Here is a 14,405-nt window from a genome sequence, read left to right as displayed (position 1 = left end):
TAAGGTCAGGGCAAGTAGAACTGGAGTTGTCCACAAGGCCTTCAAGGGAGGTGTCCAAAAGGTTGATAATAAGGGTATGGCGCTTGGGAGAGGGGCCTGGAGGGTACGGAACAAACCTGGGGAGGAACGCATGCAAGAACGAACAATAAGGAACTGGTGTGGTCTCTTGGTTCTGGGCCTGCAGGGCGTGGCGATAAGGCAAAAGGCAAGCTAGGGGCATAGGCTCATGTGATGGCCTGGTGGCGCAGTGCCCGCTCAAATGCTACCGTAACCCCAGGGGGTAGAGTGCAGCGGCCCCTCCCGGCCCCACCTCCTTTCTTCCTCTTTCCCTCTTCATCTATTGGGTAATATCTATGTCCATCAAGGGCCCACCTCCGAAGATAAGCCAATCAGGAATGGCGGGAGGGAGCTTTCTTCTGGTGCTGGTTCCTCGACTGGGGGCCTCTTCGGGGAAGTAAAACCCGGTCGCAGCAACCGAGCAACTGCGCGCAGGATCTGAGCTGAGAGCCTCTGCCGAGTGCTGGCGGCGCAAGCTGGTGAGACAAGGACAAGGGTACGAGGTAAGGAAGGGGACAAGTAGGGGTGCGGATATCTTCACCAGCCTGGCCTGCGGGCGCCTCAGGTGATGGGGCGGAGAGGAGATGAGGTGAGAGGGCGGGACGAGCCGGTCCCCCGGTCGTGGTCACCCCACTCGCGCGAACGCGCCACGTGGGTCCGCGCGCTAGTGGAGGAGTCGGCTGCTTAGCCGGTTCCCTGCACTAGCTTCCTTAGTATTGGAACGCTGGTGAGCTGGGCGTCGCAAACTGGATTCCTGTCTTACAGCTTGGAAAGCCGAGGCTCAGAACACTAAACTGGAGCCAGGAAGTTCTTAACTAGGACCTTGCCGCCTAGATAAGAAATCAAGAGGCTTGATTTCTTTAAGGGGTGCTAAATTCTGCCCCGTCTGCGGCGAACGGTTTTCATTAACCACAGCTGCCTGTCCTTTCTGCAGGGTCAAGGGGCGTCCCAGGCCATCTGCCTCTGACCGACCTCATCTGCCCCAAGTTCAGCCGGGTGGGTAAGGGACGATCTTCACTGGCTTTGGGAAGTCAATTTGACAGTGCGTTTATACCCTTTGACCTACTGATTTTGGAAATAAGTAAGGAAAAGGTGGCTGCAAAGGCCATGCAATTTGGTGTTTAGTGGAAACAAAGTCCAAGTCTCCAGTTACTGTGAATGTTTATGGCAAAATCCATAAATAGTACTATCAGTGAAAACATTGTCTTTAACATGGAAGTCAGATTCAGTGTAGTCGGCCTAACGATATAAGAACCTGACTAGAAGAATGTTCCCAATGGCAAAAATAGTGACTACTTTTATTTATTTATTTATTTATTTATTTATTTATTTATTTATTTATTTATTTTTTGAGACAGGGTTTCTCTGTGTAGCCTTGACTGTTCTGGAACTCACTCTAGACCAGGCTGGCCTCGAACTAAGAGATCCGCCTGCCTCTGCTACCCAAGTGCTGGGATTAAAGGCATATACTACCATGTCCCTGCTTGACTATTGAGACAGGATTTCTCTGTGTAGCTGGCCTCAAACTCTTATTTGCCAGTGCCTCCCAAGTGTTGGGATTAAAGGTTTACATCACTACTCCCAGCTCCTTGCATCCCATCCTGCATAGCCTTACTTTGTTACTTTGGCTGGCCCGGAATGATGCACAGAACAACAATTTGCTATGTAAATCAGGCTAGCCTTGAACTCACAGAGATCAGCTGGCCTCTGCCTCTTTGCCTCCCAAATTCAGGAATTAAAGTCATGTAGCACCATGCCTGACCTGGAAGTGTCATATTAAATTTTTACAAATTTTGTGAAAACTTGGCGTGGTGGCGCACACCTTTAATCCCAGCACGCAGGAGGCTAGAGCAGGCAGATCTGTGAGTTTGAGGACAGTCTGGTCTACACAGTGAATTCCATACCAGCCAGGGTGACAAAGTGAGATCCTGTGTCAAAACAAAACAAAACCCAACACAAAACAATGATAACAGCAAAAAGCACTCCCAGATCTTGTGAGAGCAGCACCTGGTGGAAAAGAGGGCTGGGGCTGGGTGGTGGTAGCCCACGCCTGTAATCCCAGCACTCGGGAGGCAGAGGCAGGAGGATCTCTGTGAGTTCGAGGCCAGCCTGGTCTCTAGAGTGAGATCCAGGACAGGCACCAAAACTACATGGAGAAACCCTCTCAAAAAACCAAAAAAAAAAAAAGGCTGGGGATGTAGCTCAGTGGTAGATCAGCATAGAAGAGACCGTGTGTTTACTCTAGTGACGCACAAAACAACAGCAATAAAACAAAACCCAACCATCTGAGACTGGTAATATTAAGTGCCGTTGAGACTAGTGAAGCAGTATGTCTGTTAAATAGCTAGTGTCACTGGGGCTCTGAAAATGCCAAGTTGAGCTAATATTTGAGGGCCTGCTTTGTAGCGGGTACAGGGCTGGACTCAGGATAGGCGCCAGTAAGCAGCTACGTGTCTGGAATTCGTGGAGTAGATAGATGACTTGGGAGAGCAGATACCTAAGTGAACACCTGCTGCAGAGGAGACTGAACAAGGGAGCTAGAAAGTAGGCTCTGGCCTGAGAAAGAGCTCGGAAAGGAGAGGAAAGGGGGGGGGTACAAATCAGAGAGAATATTAGCAAAAGAAATGTCTTCACGGTATTTTTTTTTTTTTAATTTGAGCTTTGAAGTTTTTATAAACTCTTTAATTTTTCAGGCTGAAAAGCAACCCACCTCTACTCGCCAATATAGTGTCAGAATGTCAAGTACCGCCGTGTCCTACTGGATCTTCAATTCTGCAAGGAATCGAATTGCTATATTACAAGGGGGCAGACGCTTATACTCAAGGGGCACCGCGAATAGGAATCAGCTGAAATGGAGGCTTTTTTCTCCGGCATCGTCGACTCTGAAGAACAGTACTCCGTGTGGTGGCTTTGCTCTTCAGAGAGCCTACAGACACACGTCGACCGAGGAAGAAGATTTCCATTTACAGCTTAGCCCTGAGCAGGTCAATGACATGCTTCGAGCTGGCGAGTCATCTCACAAGGTTCTTGATTTCAACAATGGCGCTCCGAATTCAGTGTTAAGGTTTGAGAGCAACCAGCTGGCTGCCAATTCCCCAGTGGAGGACCGGCAAGGTGTAGCTTCCTGCATGCAAACCAACGGACTGATGTTTGGTATTTTTGATGGACATGGTGGCCATGCCTGTGCACAAGCGGTGAGTGAGAGGCTCTTCTACTACATGGCCGTTTCCCTGATGTCCCATGAGACCTTGGAGCAGATGGAGGAAGCAATGGAAAACATGAAGCCTTTGCTGCCCATCCTTCAGTGGCTCAAACATCCTGGGGATAGTATTTATAAGGATGTCACATCGGTACATCTGGACCACCTCAGAGTCTACTGGCAGGAACTTCTTGACCTGCGTATGGAAATGGGGTTGAGCATTGAAGAAGCGTTGATGTATTCCTTCCAGAGACTGGATTCTGACATCTCACTAGAAATTCAGGCTCCTCTGGAAGATGAGGTGACAAAGAACTTATCCCTCCAGGTTGCTTTTTCTGGGGCAACAGCTTGCATGGCCCATGTCAATGGAGTTCATCTGCATGTGGCAAATGCTGGTGACTGCCGGGCTATCCTTGGTGTCCAGGAAGACAATGGTGTGTGGTCCTGTTTGCCTCTTACCTGTGACCACAATGCTTGGAATGAGGCTGAGCTGTCCCGCCTTAAGAGAGAACACCCTGAGTCTGAGGACAGGACACTCATCATAGATGATAGGCTGCTGGGTGTCCTCATACCCTGCAGGGCCTTTGGGGATGTCCAGTTAAAATGGAGTAAAGAGTTACAGCGTAGTGTCCTAGAGCGGGGCTTTGACACCGAAGCCCTCAACATCTATCAGTTCACGCCACCCCACTACTATACTCCACCCTATCTGACTGCCAAGCCCGAGGTTACATACCACAGGCTGAGGCCCCAAGATAAGTTCCTTGTGCTGGCCTCAGATGGTCTGTGGGACATGCTGGGCAATGAGGATGTGGTAAGACTGGTGGTGGGGCACCTGTCCAAGGTTGGTTGCCATAAGCCAGACCTGGACCAAAGACCAGCCAACCTGGGACTCATGCAGAGTCTGCTGCTTCAGAGGAAAGCCAGTGGACTCCATGCAGCTGACCAAAATGCAGCTACGCATCTGATCAGACATGCCATCGGGAGCAATGAGTATGGGGAGATGGAGCCGGAGCGACTGGCCGCCATGCTGACATTACCAGAAGATGTAGCCAGGATGTACCGGGATGATATCACTGTCATGGTGGTGTTTTTTAACTCCGATTCAATTGATACATATTATAAGGAGGGTTAAGAGTCTCACCCTGTTGCCAAGGCTAACACAAATACCCTTTAAAACATTTTCACTTACTCCCAAGTGAGCAATTCAAACCTTATTAAAGAATAGGCAGATGTAGGTTGTTGACTAACAAAGGAAGGTTAGGAAACCCAGCCTTAGTGACAAAGCATTAGCAGTGATTTTTGTCCCTGTGTGCACTGGTCAACTCTTCTATGCAGCAGACAGAATAAAGACTAAAACTGACTTAGGCTCACGTAGCCCATGTCCTTTATAAAGACACTGTTAAACTGTGTCATCCTGTGCTTTTAAAGGATAAATTTAATCATGATTCTAAGAATAAAGAACTTCAGGATCTTCTGAGACCCAGTTGCAAAATTTACAAATGTGATCATTGTGGACTCTGTTATGCACAACTTCTAGGCTACAGTTTTTGTTTGTTTTGTTTTTTTAATTATGGAAGCCTAGGTTTACAAAACAATCTTCTGGGTACTTTTCTATGTCATTCTAAGTTTCCTGTGTGTGTGTGAGATTTTCTGTAATGACTGTGAATATATTCTGTGCCATTTGCATTTTAACGATGGTTAAATTTACTTTAAAACTGAGTCCTCAGATTTGCAAGCAGGACTGCCATAAGCACGTTTAGGACCACTCGTCCTGTTTTCTCAGCTGTGCGTGGGAGGGGCTAGGTTTCTGAGCTGGCTGAATTTAATTGTGCCGCCTTTGGTCCTTCTGTTGAGTTCCACCCCAAAACCTTTGAGCCGTACTGAGAGGTAATTTCTGTCTAATCCCTAACCCCTGGCTTTCTGCTTAGTAAAATGTTTCCCCCAGGCTTAGCCACGGGGTTATTCATAATTCCCATTCTTTCTGATTATATCCCTCAAACAGTGATACAATACTACCTCTGCTATGCTGCCCAGCTTCACCATGCTATTACTGGAAAATCTTTCACCTTCTCGCTTCCAAAAGTTGGAAGAAAGGTGATATGGCCAGGTGGTAGTTGTGGACATTTAGGCAGAGTGGACTTATTCAGTGATTTGTGGACTTAAGGTTTCAGCCTGATTCTAGAGATGTGAGAGTAATGTCCTGAGAACAGTCGTGAGCCGAGAGAGGCTTTCTCTCTATCTTGGGAGGGAGCGGGGAGACTAATCAGATGGGACAGCTGCCCCTGCCTGTTAGGAATCGCCATTGCTATGCCTCGGGGATTAGACCATATTTAGTGTGAGACGTGGGTGAAAATTGAGATGCATCTGGTCATATAGGGGCTGCAGAATCTTTGTGCTTGCTTGAAAACTGGCCCACATGGCTCCTTTTAGGGGATAAACTTCTTCCTCTCTTGGGTGGCTGGGGCAGGAAATGTGTCCCTAAATGGAAACACATGTATTTTTTTTGGCAGGTTTAATTTCCTGCACCTCATCAGAGCGCTTCACTGTAGGCAGCTCCTTGGTTGGTCCCTTGTCTCTTACCCTCTCTGCCATCCACACACTTGCAGGGAACTAGGTTTGCCCCCCACCCGCCTCGGTGTTGCTGGTAGACATTCTGTCAAGAGTTGGGGCTGAGCTGGCAGAGAAGCTCAGTGGGTAAAGGCTGCCAACCCTGGAAACTTGAGCTCCATCCCTGGGCCCCACGTGGTGAAAGGAGTTGAAAATTGTCCTCTGGCCTCCACGTGGTGAACCATGGCATGTGTACTCAGAAAATAAGCAAAATGGAAAAATAGGGGGATTGTTCTTTGCACATTTCCTAGTGTACCTGGCTAGTGATATGGTCTCATGTTTTTTTAAAAAAGGGACTCTTTTGGGTCCTTTTGTTCTGAAACCATTACTGTTACACTTCTGATCTCTTAGATTTTTACTCAAAAATAAAACGTAGGCAGTTCTTCCTTGAGGAACCTGTACCCACACTTGGGTATGTTTACTTTCTGTGGGTCTTTGATGCTCTCAGGTGTGGATGACCTTCCAAGGGCCTCTTTCTCTTAACCCTCATGTGTAAGTCTATCCTAAATAATTAGCCCAACTGTGCCACCTCAAAATAACGTAGGAAATGACAAACCTGGGTGTGCTGACCCATGCCTTAATTCTTGCACTTGAGTGTTAGAGGGAGGAAGATCAGAAGTGAATACATGAGACTATCTACAAGAAAAAATAGTGCGTCCCAGCTAGGCACTAAGGCCAGCCTAGGCTACACAGAACTTGCTTCAGAAAAACAAAACAAAACAAAATGTAACCCCAAATGTGAGTCATTATTATTCTAGCTTGAAAGTTTGCTGTTTGAGCAGAAGACGCTATTTGTCTGACTTTTTCCCCCCTTTATCCTTTTTTTTTTTTTTATGCCAGCTAAACCCAGGAGTATCCTGGGAGCCTTAACTGGCATTCAGTATCTGAGCCCTATTTTGGAGGCTGCCATGGGTCATAAATGGCTCTGATTCAGGTAACTTATCCTGAAGTTGATGGAACACAGGCCTCCTATGTGTGTCTCTGAGAGTGTCTGTGTTTTCTCACTGTCTAATAGATGTCCCTGTTTTCCAGCTGAAATATTGAGAAAGAAGAAAGGCTGGCTTATTGTCTACCTTTTTCTCTTCCTCTGTGAATTCAGCTTTTCTGTGCCTGCTCCAGTGAGTGTTGCTTTCTGGTTACACGCCAGCATATCTGTCTCCCTGGTCATGGGTCTTGGCAGTGGCCCCCTTGAAGAAAATGAGCTTTTGCTTTGGGACCCAGAAATTAGAAAGGAGGTTCATGGTCCTTGTCAGTTCTTCCAAAGCTCTTATCATTCTTTTCATACAGAGATTTCAATAAAAGACTTTCAAACTTTAAATAATGAGATTTATGACCATTTAATACTGCAGATGTAACTTTTGAAGGAAGTATGTCTTGGTGCTTAAAATGAATGACATTTATGATTTGGGGTAAAGAAACGGATGGAAATGGTGTAATTTAGATATTTGTTTTATGTGTAAATAGTACAGTGCTGTTGATTTCCAAGTTAGTAAAACTGTAGAGAAGGTGATAGTTTTGAATGTATGCTAGATCATGTTAATAAGATTCAGTTTTCTGAGATGTTATTTATAACATTAAAGCTAATTTATTATAATGTAAACTTTGAGGTATAATATATGGATGTTTTCCCCGGAATACATTTGGCTTAAAAGCTAAAAAGCTTTTAGGCACACTGGACATTGACAACTTTTAAACATAGGTAAAATGTAAATGGCTTGATCTTCAAATAAAGAAGGGTATAATTATGTAGATCAACAACAAAATGTATTCAAAAGGAAGCTGGTTCTGTCCTTTTGACCAGCTTCTGTTTTTCGTTGGATAGCTACTGGGAAGTTGTAACCTCCCAGGTTAAACCAGAATGTTCTGGAATGGAGCCATCACAGTTTCATGTCTTTGAAGTGCATTTGCTGTGTAGAAGCTCCCTTTGGATTTGAAGGTCAAGGCTATTGACGTAAGCCGTCATGTGTGTAGCCTGGTGGGGGAGGCATGTTTGGGGCTGTTGTATAACTATTTCCTGAGCCATCTGAGGTCCTGTCCCTTCTTCCTTCGGTTCCTGGTGTCTAACTTGCCTCCTGGAAAACTATTTCTTACTATGCATTTTCTTGGAACAATCATTAACCATGTTCTTTAATAATTACTGGCATTTGTATTTTGAGCTGTGTACTGGTGTTCCTATCTGACCCCGATTTTCTAACCTTTGAGGCTATTTAAGTAGAACTTTTGAATAAAAGAAGCAGAATGGAATCTGGTTTTATTTAGTTTGCACATTAGTTTTTCTAGCCCTTAGGATGCTAGGCCAACTTTTGTTTGAGCATTTTTATCTGACCAAGGAAGAGTTGGGACTATTTAAGACCCTGCTCCAAAGAGATGCATGGTGCGCTGAAGCTTTCAGTAGCTGCTGAGCATACAGGGAGTCCTTTTTAAGTTCTTATTTATTTTGAATATTTTGTTTTTTAACTAAATGTGTACATTTGTCTCTATGTGGGTGTATCATGTGAGTGCAGATGCTCAGGCAGGAAGGCGGCACTAGATCTCTTGGAGTTGGAGTTACAGGTCACAATGAGCTGCCTATGTGTTAAGAACCAAATTCACGTCTGCTTCAGGAGCACACTTAGTACTGAGCCATCTCTCCAGCCTCTGGAGGATTATGTATGTTAGCCATGTGAGTGGAGAGCTGGGAAGAAAAAAGAGTGAGGCCCACCATGCACTCTGGGACAAGACGTGCTACAATTTCATAGTTTACTGAGAACCTACTCATAAAAACAACTTTTGTGTTACTAGTAGTATGAAGCCAGTTCTGGGAAAAAGTCTAGGCTGCATAGAACTGAAGACTCCACTCACTGTGTCTCAACGCACCCAAAACGATCAGTGATCTTTACAAAAAGTGCAGGTACAGGGGCTGGAGGTATGGCTGTGTAGTTAAGAGCACGTGAGTACCACCGTGACTGGCAGGCATTGGGGATCAGAACCCAGGTTCAGTTACCAGCACCCACATGGTTGGTTCATAACCATAACTACAGTTCAAGGGGATCCTATGTCTTCTGACCTTGGGCACTGTACACACATGGTGTACATATATACATCCAGGCAAAACACTCATATAAAATTGTAACACAAATTGCTAAACAGTCTTATTAATAGAAAACCTGGAGCCAGATTTTGGGGTGAAAGCTGAAAGATCAGAGAAGCAGAACAGCCAGCCACAAGCTCTTACCTCTAGGAAATCCTTAGTCTCAAGAGCATGAGTTCCTGTTTCCTCATGCCTTACGTACCTTTCTGTGTCCTGCCATATTACTTCCTGAGATTAAAGGTGTGTGTCCTTCCCAAGCAAAGACAAGAAATCTCAAGTCCTGGGATTAAAGGCGTGTGTCACCATGCCTGGCTCTGTTTCCAGTGTGGCCTTGAACTCACAGAGATCCAGATGGATCTCTGCCTCCTGAATACTAGGATTAAAGGTGTGTGCTATCACTGGCTGACCTCGATGTTTAATACAGTGGCTGGCTTTGTCCTCTGATCCCCAATCAAGCTTTATTTGTTAGAGCACAAATAAACTATCACCACATAAAATAAATCTAAAAAACTTTTTTAAATTCAAATACAAATCTCTAGTCATTTTATTTTAGTTAGGGCTGGATAATTAAGCTAGGCCTCGAAAAAGAAGAGATGTTTTGATTGACATATAAAGGCATTTCTATGGGGTACATTTTGATGTGTCAATTTGTGTATACATTGTGTAATGATCAAGCCAAGGTAATTAGTATATCCATCACTTCTGGTCATTTCTTGGACAGAATTTGGTGGAGTTAGGAAAGGAAGTACTGGGGATTTTTTACTTTATTTTTTATGTGTATAGGAATGTTTTATTTTTATGTGTATGGGAGTGGTTTTTTTAATGTGTACGGGAGTGTTTTATTTTTATGTGTATGGGAGTGGTTTTTTAAATGTGTATGGGAGTGATTTATTTATTTATTTAGTTTTTTTTGGTTTTTCGAGACAGGGTTTCTCTGTGTAGCTTTGTGCTTTTCCTGAAACTCGCTTTGGAGACCAGGCTGGCCTCAAACTCACAGAGATCCACCTGCCTCTGCCTCCCGAGTGCTGGGATTAAAGGCGTGCGCCACCACCCCCGGCGGAGTGTTTTATTTTTATGTGTATGTGTATATATCACCTGTGTGCCTGGTACAGGTGGAGGTCAGAAGAAGGCATTGGATTCCCTGGGACTGCATCGACAGATGGTTGTGGCCACCATGTGGGTGCTGGAAACTGAACCAGGGTCCTCTGGAAGAGCAGCCAGTGTTCTTAACCACTGAGCCATCTCTTTGGCCTCAGATTTTTTTTTTTGTTTGAGACACAGTCTCACTGAGTAGCCTTGGCTGGCCTGTAACTTGCTATTATATAGACCAGGCTGGCCTTGAACTCATAGAGATCCACTTGCTTCTGCCTCCCATGTACTGGGATTAAAAGCCATCACACCCAGTCCCCTCATTCCCCCAGATTCTTTTTGAGACAAGGGTCTTGCTAACTGGCCTGGAACTCGAGATCCTCTTGCTCCTGTCTCCAAACCACTGGGATCACAGGTATGAGACACCACCACCCTGCTGGGAAAATTAAATGTATAGATTTAACTTTTCATCTCTAGAATTTTGTTTTGTTTTTCGAGACAGGGTTTCTCTGTGTAACTGCACTGGCTGTCCTGGAACTCACTCTGTAGACCAGGCTGGCCTTGAACTCACAGAGATTCATTTGCTTCTGCCTTCCAAGTGCTGAGATTAGAGGTGAGCACCATCACTTCCTGGCTAAGCATTTTTTTATTCTATTTATTTGATGCTATAAATGCCCCTAAATAGTCTCTAACCTTGGTGACCTGTAGTGGGTAGCCATTCCAGCTTTGATCTGGAAGTTCCAACCCCCACTGAGGCTTTGGCAACTGTCAAGCCTACAAGGCAGGGCCAAGGGAGGCACCTGGAGACCTGAGATCGGGTTGGGCGAGCGCGTTCGCGCTCTCTCTCTCTCTGTTCCGGGACCTGGACGGTGGAGGTGGACCGAGCAGAGCTCCAGAGAACACCGCTGGACTGCGATACACCTTCCCCAGACCCCACGACCTACCTATCCCTTCATTTGTAAGTTACCCACTAAATAAATCTTCCTTTTAACTACGTGGAGTGGCCTTAATAATTTCACCAATAGTGACCCTCTGAATTGTCAGTGGCCAGATTCCTGAGTAACTGGCTCCATCTGGGACGGGTGAGTTTTTACTATTTGTTGGAGTGTCTTGGTCCCATTGGTCTCTGACCTTTTCTGCTTTCTCTATACGTGTCTTAGTCTGGCGATGGCCTGGATGGGGCAGCAGGAGCATAGTGGGGAGGTCAGGATTCCTCTTCTGACCTTCATCAACAAGGGCTGGGCTCCCGGCAAAGCTGTCTACAGAGGAACACGCTGGAACCCACTGTATCTTTGCCCACAAGTCTGCCTGCCTTTCCTGGGTTCTGGAAAGCCCTCACCAACCCCAGGCTCCCTGCAGTAGAGAAACAGGATGCTTTCCCAGGGCTGCAGCTCTGTCCACAATGCACAAACCTGGAGTTAGTCATTCAGACTAGACAGGAGCTGAGAAGTTCATGATACTGGCAACATGAGGCAGGGAAGGGCCATCCAGGAAAGGAGTACAAAAATTGATGCCTGAGATCTGATCCAGTCAAGTGTCTGGGGACAGGGCTTCTGAGGCATTGAGGAGGTAGGTCTCTATATGGAAACAAGGCTTTTTAAATGTGGCTGGGTGGACAAGGAGAGGCCCTCAAGTTACCTATCAGGACAGAAAAGGATTGTGCAGGGTAATCTGGATATGGTGCTGTGGGAGACCCAAGGATCAAGAGTTCAAGGTCATGCTCAGGTACCTGTCAAGCACAAGACCAGCCTAGGCCATGTGAAGCTCTGCCTGGGGGAGATCATTCAGAGTAACCTCAGAATGAATATGGCTTCTCTTTATTAGTTTTGGACAGAAGTAGGAGTCCTGCCTCATCTCTGTTTTCCTGTGATGTTACCAGGATCCGTTCTCCGGTCCCTTCCCACATACCTACCTCTGCTCTGCCCCAGGGATACAAAAGCTGGTTTGAAATGAGTTAGGAACAATGGCTGGACAGACACCAAGGAAAAGAGAAGAATCTGCAAAAGAGGGGGTCAGAGGATAGGAGGAAAACAGCAAGCTGTGGCATGGAAGCAGAAAGAAGGGGGGAGTTTGGCCATAAGGATCTGGTTTCAGAGAACAAGGATGTAGATGGGCAGAAATGGCCAATTAGCTACAAAAAGCTCCATTGCAGGAGAGGCAATGGCTGAACCATAATCTCAATGTCTGGGGGCATTGCCTTAGTCTAGATGGTGAGGTAGAGGAGAGGGTCTGCTGGGTGAGTGGGGTGGTGGGACTGTCATCGTCAGCCAGCATGTCTCTGGGTTTGTGAAAGAGAAAAGGATCCAAAGTTCATTATGGGAGTTCTGGGATTTTGCTGCTGTCCCCAAATGGGGCTGTAGCATGGGAAAATGGGAGAACTGGCTATCTTGAGCCCTGCCTGGTGGCTGAACTGTTAATTGGTGAGGGCACAGTAATAGCAGCATCAGTAGGGAGTGCTCTGCTTTGTGTATGAAGCCATGGAAGACACCGAGCCTGCCTCTAGATGTCGCCATCCAGCTGTGCTGGTGTCAGCAGAAGCTGGCCTGAGGAGGGCTGCCCTGAGCTAATGAGGCTCGACGCCCTAAAACCTTGAAAAACATCTCCCTGAAGTGCAGCCTGACACACCATCAGGAAGCCTCACAGCACTTTGGGCATCTTTGGGGCTGGAATTAAGTGCGGGCTGGGGAAAAGGCTCTGTCTTGTGCTTGTGGTCATCCAGTCCTGCTTTGTGGGGAAGGGGCTGCTGAGACCCAGGCTTGCCAGAGCAGGTGGTAGACCGTAGGTGGTATAAAGTGACTGCCATCTGGACCAGCTGTCTTCAAGGTACTTGTTTTCCTCCGTGAACCATCCAACACCTCTAACCAACCCATCCTTATTCTGTCCCCTATAGCCAGTTCTACTGACAGCCAGCCTCTCAGCAGTTCCTGCACATCTCTTCTCCCAGCTTTAAGAACAGTCAGTTGCGCCGGGCGGTGGTGGCGCATGCCTTTAATCCCAGCACTCAGGAGGCAGAGCCAGGCGGATCTCTGTGAGTTCGAGGCCAGCCTGGTCTCCAAAGCGAGTTCCAGGAAAGGCGCAAAGCTACACAGAGAAACCCTGTCTCGAAAAACCAAAAAAAAGAAAGAACAGTCAGTTGCAACTGCCATACTGCCAACACTCAGATCTGAACTATTGCTTTTCTGCTCCCTTCCACGACCCTTTGGGTGAGCGCTCAGATTCCTCTTCCCTAGACAGGCCTTCCTTCCTGCCATAGTCATGTAGAGCGTTTTGAGAATATATCAAGGCTTTGGGCTTGCTGTTCCCCATGGCTGGGACTCCCGGCACTTTCTACCTCCTCTTGGCTTACCCAGATCTCTGAGCCTGATTCTGATAGATTCCAGCTTGTCCGGAAGACTCCCTGACTTTCTAGGTCTCTCCCCCAAGCAATTCCTCTCTATTTTTAGCACTGGATGGTCCTATTTCATCTCTCCATAGGTCTCCCTTCTCATCTGTCTGTCTACTTTCTTTGCAGCGCTAGGATTCTGGTTTGGCTTTCCTCTGGATAACCATGCATCAGCCCAGCATCTGGCATGAAGTGTACACTCAACATTTAAAATGTGGAGGAGGCTGGTGATGTAGCTCAGTGGTAGACAGAACACTTGCCTAACATTTATGAGGCCACGGGTCCAATCCCCAGCATCACAGAAATAGATAGTAGGTAGGTAGGTAGGTAGATAGATAGATAGATAGATAGATAGAGATAGAGAGAGAGAGAGAGAGAGAGAGAGAGAGAGAGAGAGAGAGAGAGATAGATAAGCAAAATGTTAGGGATGAAAGGATGAAAGAAGGGAAGATTTTGGTCTTCTTCCGCAAGAGATAAAGTCGATTTTCCCAAGAGTTAGGTCATTCTTCTGGCTGCTCCTGGGATAGAGACTAGATGATGATGATGATGATGATGATGATGATGATGATGATGATGATTCCTCCTCCTCCTCCTCCTTTTTTGTTTTTCTTGATACAGGGTTCCTCTGTGTAGCCCTGGCTGTCCTGGAACTCACTCCTTAGACCAGGCTGGCCTCGAACTCACAGAGATCTGCCTGCCTCTGCCTCCCGAGTGCTGTCATTAAAGGCCTAGATTAGAATCTTCTACCTTTTGCTTCTTATTGTGATTTGAATAATACATCAAATTCTTTCACACTCCACCCATCCATCAGTGGGGTCTAATGACCTTTCCTCTTTTTTTTTTTTTTTTGAGATAGGTTTTGCTATATAGCTGAGCCTGTGTTTGAACTCTCCCCCTTCCTCCTTTAGGTCTCCCAGGTGCTGTGAGTAGAGGCATGCATGGCCATAAGAATTCCCCTTCCCTTGAACCTGAACTGACCTTAGGGACTTACCTGTAATCAA

At 46.4% G+C, this 14,405-nt stretch overlaps 1 protein-coding gene across 1 annotated transcript; it reads left to right on the top strand.

The window, feature by feature from the left end:
- Positions 1 to 394: 394 nt before the first annotated feature.
- On the top strand, positions 395 to 8,107 carry Pdp2 (pyruvate dehydrogenase phosphatase catalytic subunit 2). Its single transcript, XM_052728669.1, has 2 exons — positions 395 to 560; positions 2,751 to 8,107. The coding sequence occupies exon 2, from the start codon at positions 2,793 to 2,795 to the stop codon at positions 4,386 to 4,388; it is 1,596 nt and encodes a 531-aa protein (XP_052584629.1). The 5' UTR covers positions 395 to 560; positions 2,751 to 2,792; the 3' UTR covers positions 4,389 to 8,107.
- The last annotated feature ends 6,298 nt before the right edge of the window (positions 8,108 to 14,405 follow it).

Source organism: Peromyscus californicus, unplaced genomic scaffold (assembly GCF_007827085.1).
Source record: "Peromyscus californicus insignis strain IS unplaced genomic scaffold, ASM782708v3 Scaffold_8__1_contigs__length_139910024, whole genome shotgun sequence".
Taxonomy (NCBI): Eukaryota; Metazoa; Chordata; class Mammalia; order Rodentia; family Cricetidae; genus Peromyscus; species Peromyscus californicus.
This window is presented reverse-complemented; position numbering and strand designations above follow the sequence as displayed.